Below are 12,107 nucleotides of genomic sequence, written 5' to 3' on the forward strand. Positions count from 1 at the left end.
TAAACATCCCATTGATTTTATTACCTTGATTGTGCCAATATAATGTATAAAGAATTGTAATTTACAAGTGTGTTTAACAAATATTAGTTGTTACAGATAAAACACAAGATAACAGATTAATGCTACAGTTCAGCTCATTCTCAAGAGTAGAGTACAACTCAAGTGCTGTATAATTTTAGCACATATTGCTTTCTAATGTCCCTGCTTTTTGTTAACTTTAAACAATGATTGTAAGGTTTACGAGTGCGTTGTAATTTGCAGCAAACATTGGCATGTAACACTTGGATGTCCTTAGTTTGCTCGAGTCTGTAGATCAGACACTGTAGTAAGCCCACGGAAAATATTCTTTCGTGTTCGATGTCGGGTTTTCAGATTGAATTTAGACAGCCGACATGCATGACATTTCTCTGCATGGGTGAGGCACATTTTTTAACTATTTTGCTATAATTGACAAAGAAGACACAGCTTCTTCTCAACATTTCGGACTTTGGTTAGCAGGGATTGTTGTTGATGATTTAGCTGTAGCTACCAACTTCTTTTCACGTGTCGGACGTATTCTAATGTGTTGTTAATTTGATAAGTTGTGCGACTTCGATGATTTGAGGTCTCCTTTGAGGCCAGGATACACTCCCGTCTCCTCCATGAGTATCTCATGCCGAATGCATTCCTGAATATGACCTTAATCATATTTTATATATGAAATTAAATCCTGCCACGTTTGAAAGTCGACGAAGATTACTCAACGGAGCTCCGTCCTCCCCGCCAGAAGCAATCTCCTCGGCGTCAGTCAAATACACGAAGACCCGGTATGCCGACGGGGTTAAGAACGTAAATACGCATGTGTGTGGCGAATTACGAGATTACGAGAAGCTGTATAGCTTATAGCTTGTGAGGCCGGGTAAATTAAGAGAAGAAGAGAAGTGTGGGTGCAATGTATTCTGATAGGATTTACAGTGTGATTTGTTTGTGGCGATGTGTATGTAGATCCCGATGTCGGCGTATCGGGTGCGGATGACGTGGAACCTTCGATTTCTTCTCCAGTGCCGTCCTTGTAGCGTATGCTCTTTGTGTTGCAGAAGTGGTTGGCTTTGACAAGCGACAAGTGAGATTTATGCTTACGCTTAAGCTTTTGGCTCATGTGCGAGTGTCAGTGTCACGTTGGCGGTGGACCCACAGACTGTACAATGCATTCGTGCCTACTTGGCCAACTCTGTCTGTTAAACATTCAGCATAGTCCAGGCCAGCGCAGTAACCCGACCCGCATGCGCACGTTCGTACCCTCTAGCAATTAACGACGTTTCGTACTAGCCCCTCTGTAGTCTTCCATAGCTATGGTCATCCCCTTACGATGAGTTCCCCGCCTCGAATAAGTCCACTTCCCTTCTACACATCAACCACATTTCCTTTCCTTCTTCTCGGTTCCGCGCACGTCAGATCTCCGAGATACGCGTACATCGAGGTCAAGGGGGGAGTTGATCGGGCGCGAAGTGTCAAAGAGGGAGAGAAATTGACATGTTGATGCGCCGCAAATCCTTCCCTCGAAGCGATGTTGATGCGCTCTGTTTTCTGTTTCTGTTGCTGAGTGTCGGCGGTTCCGGGACGGGCTTCTTTAGCTTCTTTTTATTTCGTAATTTCCAACGTGTTGAATGGCGCGGTGGACGTGCGTCTTGTCAAGTTGCTTGGTTGAACGCTGATGCTAGTACACATATCTGCTGACTTTCAGGCATAATGAGTCCGAGACGGAAATATATTTCAGTATTACTCATCAATGCGAAGGAAACTGGACAATTACAGGTCAAAAATAAGACATTCTTTGTTGAGTCGCACGCGCCTGTTCCTTACATCTCTCCCAAATCTATCGACGTGCATTCTTCCAGGATCCAGACGCTCTTTCGCGGCATTTTGTGGCGTTGGAAAATGATACATGCCAAGGTGAAGGAGAAGAAAGAAGCGACGACGGTGTTGCGGGCACGAACGCAGCGCCGCACAGGTCGCGAGATCGTCCGCATAGGAATCACGTTGCCTGGATGTTATCCGAAGCGCGCCGCAAAGGTGAAAGTTTCGGGAGCTAGCGAGGTTCATGAACGGGTTGAATATGTGAGTTTGATTTCCGAGACAGATGCAGAAGGACGCCCGGTGAAAGAAGGACGCCCGAACTGAATAGGTATTGCCTATTTCATCGCCGCTAGGGATACCAGCTGATCGGGCCTCATGTATTCTGATGCAGGAGGAGATTTTGTCCAATGGAGACAGTTCTTCTGTGCTCTTTATCCCATTATCGAAGTCGTAGATCGAGAGTTTGGGCCGTTCAATACACGACGTCAGACTTCCCGAAGTAAAAATAAAACATAAAACTAAAAGGGAATCGAGAATAATATGGGAGGATGATGAGATACACAGAGAGGAACGGACGAGTGAGACCAAGATGGAGCTGGGTAAAATAATTTGGAGAACAATGTAGACTTAGACCAAGAAAACTGGGCAATTGCGGGGGTGGGATGACCATAATGATGAGCCGGATGCGTCGGCTATTCGAGTTAGCACAGTCTGCACCTTCCGAGAATGGTGTTCCTGACGTCCCAAATAAATTCCGGCTGCTCAATGAAACCAGCTTCCTATCGTCCTCTTTCTCTCCCCTCAACCACCACCACCAAGTCCTATCATCAGTCCACCGCCCCGTGCCACCCGCCCATCGTCATCTGCGTCACCTACGCAAGTTCAAATCTACATCCAGCCTTCGCTCAAGCACTCCCGCGCACAAGTTAATCACAACAACCTCCACTCGACATATCCAAGATGTCCGACGTCGAGAAACACGGTAACGGCATTCATTCTGCCGGCAACACCCTTACCAATGTTCATGGTGCAGCAGGCCAACCTCCCGTCCAGGGTCACTACCCTGTTGGTGCGGAACCCGGAGGGCAATACCCGTACACCCTCGGTGCCACTGGTGCTCAGCAGCAACTCTTCCAGGGCGGCCTTCCCCTTCGCAAGCTTGCCAACCCTGCCCCTCTGTGAGTCCCACACTCTACTCTTCTGTTCCTGGGAGTATCTGCTCATCGTTGCACATTTGATATTCTTGTACATGTCTATTTTTTACCATCTGCTGCGTTGTGCCACCCGTCGTAAACGTTGATTACGTTGCTTTTGATTAATACCTCCGAACTTTATAGTGGATTGCTATCTTTCGCGTCCACGACACTTATCCTCTCGTTGATTAATGTCCAGACTCGCGGCGTGACGACGCCAAACGTCGTCGTCGGCATGGCCTTGTTCGTCGGTGGCCTTTGTCAGCTGCTTGCGGGCATGTGGGAGTTCGCTGCTGGCAACACGCTCGGTGCAACTGGTAAGTGTTGAGGATCATGCGCGTGTGCATACAGCAAGCCGCGCCGAGAAAATTTCGCTTGCTTTCCCCGCACCGCGTGATCTTGAATTTGATCGCGTTTCAGCGTTTCAACTTGACCTGGCTGTCTGGGCTGGGACGCGTCGATCGTCATCCTTTCCTTTTCGGTACACGCGTCTGGTGCGCTTACTAATCCCGTATGTCCTGCAGCCTTTTCGTCCTATGGTGGTTTCTGGCTGTCGTTCGCGACGATCTACATCCCTAGCTCTGGTATCATCGCCGAGTATACTGATCCTGTCGAGTTGGAGCATGCTGTCGGCTTCTATCTTGCCGTTTGGTTTATTTTCACCTTCCTCATGCTGTGAGAATCTCTCTTGTGTTTCGCCCTGTTTGTATGCTCATTTTCCTGCCTCTAGCGTTGCTTCTCTTCGCTCGAATTTTGGTCTGATCTCTTTGTTCTTCTTCCTTACTTTGACGTTCATGTTCCTCACGATCGGAAAATACGTCACGAACGACAAGATCAACATGGCAGGCGGTGGATTCGGTATAATCACCGCCTTCATCGCGTACTACTGCGGCGTTGCGAACATGTACTCGCGCGAATCCTCCTTTTTCTCCCTCCCGCTCGGTCCCATCCCCGGTCCGAACAAGCACAACTAGGTGGTTCTTTTCTTCTGTCCATGAAACATCTCTTGCCCCATTGTCACTGTCTTTATCCCACTCTTCATTCCTGACTCGATACATTTCTTTTTCCGTTCTGTTTTTTGATTGCCATCGTCTTGGCTTCAAAATCCTGCTTCTCTCGATTGTTTAATACTGTCTCTCTCAGACCTTTAATACTCTGTGGATGATGTGGATCTCGGATCACCACTTTCTTGATACATAGTCGGAAACCGACGACACATCCAATCACATCCTATTCTTGGTCTATATAAAATATGGTCGCATAAGAACTCGTCTCTCTTTGTCCTCTCCAAAGTTTTCAAGCAGCTTTAGGTTCATCAGCTTTGTCTCGGTAGTTGTGCACTTGCTGAGCGTGCTGAGCTGCTATTGTCCATTACATGCCGTTGCAAGTCTCATTTCTTTAATTTTATTGTTTACTTCTCTGTACATTTGAGGGTTTGCGAAGCAATATATTATTGTATCGGGTATGCTTGCTGGTCTGATAAGATAGCCGAATTTATCAGAATCAGTTGATGGAGTAGTTCCCACATGATTTGTTATCTGAGGCACGAAAATTTGTCCGCTTCTGAAGGTAAAGGAGACGGGATAACATCCCAACATGGATCCATGGACTAGGTGAATTTCTTTGTGAACACCTTGTAAAGCTGAAATAGGTGTTACTACCAAGTAGTACTTTGTTTGGTCTGTCTGTTTTTTTTTAAAAAAAAATCAAACTCATCAAACCAGACTGACACCTCATGAACATGTTTGAACCTGCATATAGCTGTACCTTTATTTCAACTCAAAGTTGCATTGACTCGTAGCTTGCATATAATATTTTTCTCAATTATTATAGTAACAAAAGCAATATGATAAAGGAAATGTGTGAATCAGTTGAATATGTGAAGTTGAATTTTTGTTGTGTTGAAAGGCTGGTGCTTCTGTTGAGATAAGATAAATTAGCTATGGCATTGCTCAGAGTATTATAGATATGCTACTATGTAGTATACAAGGATGTGTACATATTGATGTAGACAGACAGGAAAGGAAACAATCTTGTGCAATGTCATATTCTATGATGGTTGGAATACATTAAAACTTATTTGAAACAAAGAAAACAATACAAAACTAGAATGATTTCTCACATTACATAAGTTACAGTATTATAGTAGTGTTCAATACATATCAAAGAATATTATAACCGGAAATAGTCGTATTGCGAACTGACAGATGCCTTTGTATATTTAGCACAAAACATAAGTTACTGTCTTTATAAGAAAGATTACATCCCGTGTATGCTATTTTCTGCAGCATAATTGAAAGCAGAAATAAAGTTAAGGATGATATGTCTGAAATAGAGGAACGCAAATCAGAGTGCTACGCGAAGCACTGTAGAAGATTGGCTGAACATTGAAGAAGCGCGCTTGTAAAGGAGACAAGGAATGGATTTTCGGTAGAGTATGCGGTAGCGAATGACGTATACATGGTCGGAATGTTCCCAGACGGGACGAGTGCTGAGTGTATTTTGGTGGTGGGAAGGTTTGAGATATGAATGAAAGGAAGCTGAGATTGAACATATCATGCTTGACAGATTTCATAATGTCTTGTGACGAACATAGTAATCCTGGCGATCTCAATGGTTTCGACGACTGATATGTTTGTACTTGAAGGAAAGGAGTATAAGACAAGGCTGGATTTGTGGGGCTCAACAACCTTGTAGCAGTGAGTAATTCAAACTCCGCCTGAACCGGTGATCGCCATGAGCGCAAGCAAGACGAGCGTCTGAACACACGCAGCTCGTCGCCTCCAAACGACGACGGCCGTGCGGGCCACTCGACATCCACCACCAGAAAAATGACTAACAACAAGCCACCACGCGCACCTCCGACACCGTCGCCGACGCCCGCACCACACCATGGGCCGAAGCTACCAAAATTCCTCCAGAAGGCGACGACGCGCGACAGAAGCAAGTCCGTGATCGACCCTATTATGCAGCACAGTGGAAGCACCAGTGCGAGTGCAGACGGCAGCCTTGCCAGCTCGTCGTCAAGTTCGGGTGTGATTTCTGTTGGTGAGACTTCGTCGTCTCCTCCGTCGCTGCCGAGTGGTAGTGGTTCGCGACATCGTGGCGATCGCCGAACGAGTAAGTTGAAAGGCACGTTGAAAGAGCTCAAGGACGACAGGATCGGCCAGATTGGTGCACACGCCCAGTCTGGCCGCGAGCGTGAACTGCTGGATGAAGATGAGAATGGATCTATGCTTGGGACGGAGGAAATGCCTGTTATCGTTGAGCCCGCGTCCCCTGCACCAAGTTCATCTCGCTCACGCACGCGGTCCGAGCGTCCGCTCAGCGCGTCGTCTTCGGACTCGCACCCTGCTGTCAATTATTATCCCTCCTCTCACTCTACACAGCGCATTTCTGAGATGAGCGTGGGCTCTCGCCTATCTGGCTGGTTCTCTCATACTTTCAGCACGTCATCAACGGACCTTTCATTGCCCAATATTCTCGCAAATACAACGCCTTTGACTGGTGCCTCAAAATCAAAGTCTGGTGGACTCGGTATCCTTACGGCAGCAAAACATGGAAAGGGGCACTTGGACAAGGCCATGCGGTACTTACTGGACAGCGATGCTACTCCTGACAAATGCACGGATCCAATTTGGCTTCTTGGGGTGCAACATCCTGGTTACGAGCCGCCGCCTCCACCTCCTTCTCAGTCTTCTTCTGCACCTCCTTCGGGGCGCCGGAGCTCGCTTGACATCCGCCGTTCATCTTCAATTCGCAATTCTGTGTCGTCCTTGCGTGGAGCGACCTCCTCTCCTGAGCCTTCCATGGTACATCCACAGAAGAACCCTGGTGCAAACTGGCCACCTGGTTTTTACTCTGACTTCTCGTCCCGAGTCTGGTTAACGTACCGAAGCCATTATCCTCCCATTCGAGATCAGACGCTCGCGCAGCTCGAGGCGGAAGCCAGCGGTCAAATTCCTCTGCAACCTGTGTCAGCTTCACCACGCAAATGGCATATCCTTGGAAGTGGTGAGAAGGGCTGGACGAGTGACTCGGGATGGGGATGTATGCTTCGTACTGGCCAATCGTTGCTCGCAAATGCTTTGATTCATCTTCATCTCGGGCGCGGTATGTATATTATTGCATAGAAGCGTCCGCTCCGGCTTATCTTTGAATACACTTTATAGATTGGCGCCGACCTCCTCAGCCAGTGTATACTGTTGATTATGCAACATATGTCAAGATCCTCACTTGGTTCTTCGACTCTACGGACATACATTGTCCGTTTAGTGTCCACCGTATGGCCCTCGCTGGAAAAGATCTGGGAAAGGACGTCGGCCAATGGTTTGGTCCCAGTACGGCTGCGGGTGCTATTAAGTACGTCTTGTCATCAAATTCTTTCTCCGGCCTCGAGCCGCCCTACCCTGGTTTCGCTTCCTTCTTCAATTCATGTCTGGGGAAGCTTTACTGAATGCTATATTTTCTAGGACCGTCGTGCATGCCTTCGCTGAAGCTGGTCTTGGGGTCTCTGTTGCGACTGATGGTGTCGTGTACGAGACGGATGTGCTCGCAGCTTCCAATGCGGGGCCATACATGTATCGGCATTCACGAATGGCAACATCCTCGCCCAGCACGCGACGACGACGCAGTGCACAGCAACAGCAGAGTATGATGTCTATTTGGGGACAAAGGCCTGTGCTTGTTCTCGTTGGTATCAGACTTGGAATCGATTGTGTTAACCCGGTATATTACGACGCCGTGAAGGTTTGTGTCTCCTTTGATATCTGGACGTCTTTTGACTGATAGGACATCTGCTAGGCATTATTTACCTTCCCTCAATCCGTCGGAATTGCTGGCGGTCGACCTTCTTCATCGTACTACTTCGTTGGTGTGCAAACAGATAACCTGTTTTACCTTGATCCACATCACTCTCGTCCTTCTGTACCGTTCCGACCACCTCCGGCAAACGTGGATATGCATAACTTCAACCGTAATTACGGCCACACTGCATCACTACCAGCCGATTCGCCTCCCTCGTCATATCGTGAAGTCTATACAATACACGGAACTAACACGTCTCGACATGTCAAGGCCTCATCTTCCATATCATCTTACGCTTCACAGAGTCGCATGTCACCGTCAAACTCTCAGGGATCGGGTTCTGTCTCAGGGCAGAGTCTGTATGGATATGGTGGTTTGGATCTCATACAGGAACATTATGTAACATCGTATTCGCCGATGGAACTGCGTACGTTCCACTGCGATCGGGTACGCAAGATGCCGCTGTCGAGCCTTGATCCGAGTATGTTGATTGGGTTCTTGTGTCGTGATGAGCGTGATTGGAAAGATTTGAGGGAAAGAGTTACGGAGGTATGGGATCTCCAAAGAAGCGCTGTATAAAGTCGAAGTTTATCTGATGTCTTTTACAGATGTCACGAAGGTACAAGGCGATATTTTCCATTCAAGACGAACCGCCATCGTGGCCGTCGGATTCAGACGAGATGGGTATGGAGTCCGTATCGGATGTGGATATCGACATGGACGAACCAGCAGACGAAGTCTCTCTATCTCCAGAACCCGAAGACAGAGATGCCGGAGAAGGCGAGGCGTCTGACAACGCTGACGCTGGTAGACCGACTTCCCGTCGTGAAGACAGCGGAGGGAGACAAAGTGAGGAAGTGACTACAGAAGAAGACCCTCTTGGACCAGTCACACCCGGACCTTCCTCTGCGACTCAAGATTTCCATGACCAACAGGGGGATAAACTGGCGGAATCGATGAAGGCTATGGACCTTGAAGAAGACCTGCTAGGTGATGATGAAGAATGGGTTGATCCGGACCCGAACTTGCCTGCTCCCACGCCACGGCCACGTGAAGCGCCGAATTACCCTGTCTTGCCTCTGAGCGCTGTGAACTCGACTGCGACGACTGCGTCGTACGTCTCTGCGTCGTCGTCGTATAGTAGTTTGCAGATCCCCCAGCAGAGTCCAAGTCCTGGTGCGTCGGGGAGTAGGAGAGGGAGTCCAGGTATGAGCAAGGAAAGTGACAAAGATAACGAAGCGATGAAGGACGAAGATAAGGAAAACAAGCCACAGCAAAGACCCTCCAAGATTCGAACGAAGAAATCGACGGGGAAACGAGAAGCATCGTCGGCCCAATCACAGGCGCAAGAATACGTACCATTCCCAGTTGTGGACGATCGAGAACCAGACGACACAGATTTTTATGAAGTGCCTTCACATTCTCAGTCTTCCTCAGGTTTTGGACATCCCGGGTCGGGATCAGGTCCAGGTCCGAGGGGGAGACGACGGACGGGGAGTGGAGGGAGTCAGAATAGGACGCCGATTGCTAGTGTGGTTACGCAGACCGACTCCACAAGGTTGACAACAACGACGACATCAACAACAGGGAATGGCAATGGGAATGCAAATGGGAATGGGAATGGGAATAGTAATGGAAATACGGGATATCGGATACGAAATGTTTTTGGGAGGGATGGTGGACGGACGCAGAGTGGTGGAGTGCGTGGGATCGTTGCGTCTGACCCCCTTGATGATGCGAGCGATTCCTAGCCTAGTTCATGTGGTTTGTTTGCTTGTTTTTCTTAATTTGTTTTGGTTCCCTGGCTATTCCTTTACTCTGTTTGCTACTTCTCCTGACTTTGTGATGCCCTGTAATGACTGTGTACGCGCGGCTGGTCCGGCGTACAGGTTTTATGTTTCTCATCTACACGCATAGCACAACTGATTTAAGTTTCCAATACATAAGTTATTCCCTTTTCAACTCGCTGTGTGTACGTCCTTGACTTTCCCTTCCCGTATTCAGAAATGTTGACTCATACATTGTTATCCAGTTCCCCGGCCTAGCGGAGCGCCTCGTAAAATTGGACATGGACTTTGTTTTCCCATCAATATCATTTCTGGTGTTTTATTCTCTTCCTTTCTTCTTTCTTCTGTGGTCTTTGTCGGCAAAGTGACATGTGGTTAGCGGTATGTGTAGTAGTCAAGTTTTTTTGTAAAACATCATGAACGATTGAAATTCGAATCTTAAGGGCATTTTTTTTGATAATGCCTTCTTCCGGGTTAGATGTTGAGGAGGGGGTCTTCATAAGCCTGTGCCACAGATGCTGAACGTACAGCATCATCAATGAGCTTTCCCAGTGCAAAGTTGCTTAATCAGGACTTCAGGGGGGCAATGTTGCCTACTATTTACCAAATATATCTGATTGCTGGAACATGCAACAACATCAAATTGTTTTGATGTGTGTTCATTCGGCGTTAGTACAAAGCAAGTAAGTCCGTGTACTTGAGTGGGTTATCATTGGAGAATGCGTTTGCAATATTGTTTCCGCGCAGGGATATGAAGGCGCCAGGGTGGTTGGCGGAGGAGTCCTGCAGTTTTGGACAAACCAAACCTTCTCTTTCTTGACTTCCGTATTGGCATTGGCGATGGGACACAATCGACACAGACAGAGCACTGCTACTGTTCGAAGTAAGGACGCCTCTCAACAAGAGGGAAAAGTAGCTACACCGCGACGAAAGGCATGGAGTCGTCCGAGCACTCGCCCTGTGCGAAAAGATAGTGGTGCGAAGGATCAAGGGAGAGAGTCGGCGAAGAAAGCACACACCAGCCACACGCATGAACGAAGAGGAGAGGATCGACCGTCCGTGGATGAAAGGTTGGGCATCTCATACAATACCATTTATCAGTTACTTAGTAATATTAACGCCGGTGAACAATCGACGTAGACCATCCGTAGCGGTACCGAAACAAGCTCCTCAGCAAGCACCTACTAAGCCGGAACAAGATACGTGAGTAACCCATATAGTAGTATTACTCAATAACTCATTGCTCATCATTTGTGAACAGCCATCGAACGTCAACGCCGACAGTAACGAAATCGAAACGAGCTTCGCCTTCTCAGGCTCCTAAACACAGGGAATCATATGCATCTACTACGTGCGTAATCACGCTCAAGCATACTTATCTAAGACTCAATTATTGTGAACAGTTCGAGCCACCGTGAATCAACTATCCCATATTCAAGTCCCCTTGCTGGCAGAGAAGACTCTGTATCGTCGTCAACTATCTCTTCGTCGGGCAGTGAATCGCCCAAGAACTGGTATAGTAACAATAGTAATACGACTTCGCCGATTCGCTACAAAATATCTCCAACCCCAATAACGTACAAAATGTCCCCAGTAACGTACCCGTCGTTCACCTACACCACAGAGCCTGTTAATATGTATCCACGAATACAAGAAAGGTGTGAACTAATATTTATGTAAGTTATTATGACTTTATTAACAGTTATGATAGTCCACAGAGTTCGGAAGACGAACAAGAATCCGACAGTGAAATGCCAGAGCAATTGAAAGCTAATAAAGACAATATGCATTGGTATTATACTGAAGACTCAATTTCCTCTGAAGTCAAAGAACATAATAGAAAAATGTATGGAATACAGACCGGGGCATCGCGAGAAAGTCTTATAGCTTATATTAGCTTATAATGGTTCAAAATATGTAAATACTGTGAAAACTGTAAAATGCAAAATAATTGATCTCAATTTCTGAGAAACAGTATAAGGCATTATAAGATCCAAAAGGTTTGTCAATATTCAAAAGGTTTATTAGTATTTCAAGCCTAAGGAAAGCTTGCTGTTCTTTATAATAAGTAAAGACATTGTATACATTATAAGGCATAAAAGATTTGTTCACATTATAAAGGTACATAAAGTTTTTTATCCCTTGCAATAAGTAAAATGACTTATATTTGATCTCGAAAATGATGAGGAGTATATACTATAGGAAGGATGGTATTAATTATAATGTATGCAAATTAATATAACAGTCTAAAAGACTGTTCCAAACCAATATACATTTTTCTGCCTTATAATGTTGACAGAAGCCTTACTAAAGAATTGCAATGTATATACAAACTCTACTTATATTCATTTTACTTTTTCGCCCTTACATGCATTAATAATGATTCAAATTATTTATATTTTCGTGGCAATATTACAACGTTACTAAATACTAATTATAGCACTAACAGGTGCAGGAGCAAGAAGAAAAGTGGTGAAAGCAGAAA

At 46.4% G+C, this 12,107-nt stretch overlaps 5 protein-coding genes across 5 annotated transcripts; all 5 read left to right on the forward strand.

The window, feature by feature from the left end:
• Positions 1–696: 696 nt before the first annotated feature.
• FOMMEDRAFT_155748 (uncharacterized protein) lies at positions 697–1,055 on the forward strand (the record flags this gene model as incomplete). Its single annotated transcript, XM_007266133.1, has 3 exons — positions 697–828; positions 886–922; positions 985–1,055. 3 exons carry the CDS (start codon positions 697–699, stop codon positions 1,053–1,055), a joined length of 240 nt encoding a protein of 79 aa, XP_007266195.1.
• A 293-nt stretch (positions 1,056–1,348) lies between these two features.
• Positions 1,349–1,519, forward strand: FOMMEDRAFT_133825 (uncharacterized protein; the record flags this gene model as incomplete). The annotated part of the gene is made up of 1 exon (XM_007266134.1): positions 1,349–1,519. One exon carries the CDS (start codon positions 1,349–1,351, stop codon positions 1,517–1,519), a length of 171 nt encoding a protein of 56 aa, XP_007266196.1.
• A 1,163-nt stretch (positions 1,520–2,682) lies between these two features.
• On the forward strand, positions 2,683–4,457 carry FOMMEDRAFT_19827 (uncharacterized protein). Its single transcript, XM_007266135.1, has 4 exons — positions 2,683–3,014; positions 3,174–3,346; positions 3,554–3,704; positions 3,760–4,457. Exons 1-4 carry the CDS (start codon positions 2,797–2,799, stop codon positions 4,001–4,003), a joined length of 786 nt encoding a protein of 261 aa, XP_007266197.1. The 5' UTR covers positions 2,683–2,796; the 3' UTR covers positions 4,004–4,457.
• Positions 4,458–5,860: 1,403 nt separating this feature from the next.
• On the forward strand, positions 5,861–9,586 carry FOMMEDRAFT_133827 (uncharacterized protein; the record flags this gene model as incomplete). Its single annotated transcript, XM_007266136.1, has 5 exons — positions 5,861–7,142; positions 7,202–7,391; positions 7,502–7,778; positions 7,833–8,384; positions 8,444–9,586. 5 exons carry the CDS (start codon positions 5,861–5,863, stop codon positions 9,584–9,586), a joined length of 3,444 nt encoding a protein of 1,147 aa, XP_007266198.1.
• Positions 9,587–10,462: 876 nt separating this feature from the next.
• On the forward strand, positions 10,463–11,389 carry FOMMEDRAFT_155751 (uncharacterized protein; the record flags this gene model as incomplete). The annotated part of the gene is made up of 5 exons (XM_007266137.1): positions 10,463–10,692; positions 10,763–10,825; positions 10,884–10,973; positions 11,026–11,280; positions 11,341–11,389. The coding sequence occupies 5 exons, from the start codon at positions 10,463–10,465 to the stop codon at positions 11,387–11,389; spliced, it is 687 nt and encodes a 228-aa protein (XP_007266199.1).
• Positions 11,390–12,107: the final 718 nt, after the last annotated feature.

This window comes from Fomitiporia mediterranea, assembly GCF_000271605.1.
Source record: "Fomitiporia mediterranea MF3/22 unplaced genomic scaffold FOMMEscaffold_5, whole genome shotgun sequence".
In the NCBI taxonomy this organism is placed as follows: Eukaryota; Fungi; Basidiomycota; class Agaricomycetes; order Hymenochaetales; family Hymenochaetaceae; genus Fomitiporia; species Fomitiporia mediterranea.

Bases quoted from the DNA above. Each gene is read 5' to 3' on its own strand.
- FOMMEDRAFT_19827 (XM_007266135.1), top strand. From the start codon at position 2,797: ATGTCCGACGTCGAGAAACACGGTAACGGCATTCATTCTGCCGGCAAC. The intron at 3,015-3,173 runs GTGAGTCCCACA...CGAACTTTATAG, and splicing joins CTTGCCAACCCTGCCCCTCT to TGGATTGCTATCTTTCGCGT. The intron at 3,347-3,553 runs GTAAGTGTTGAG...TATGTCCTGCAG, and splicing joins CAACACGCTCGGTGCAACTG to CCTTTTCGTCCTATGGTGGT.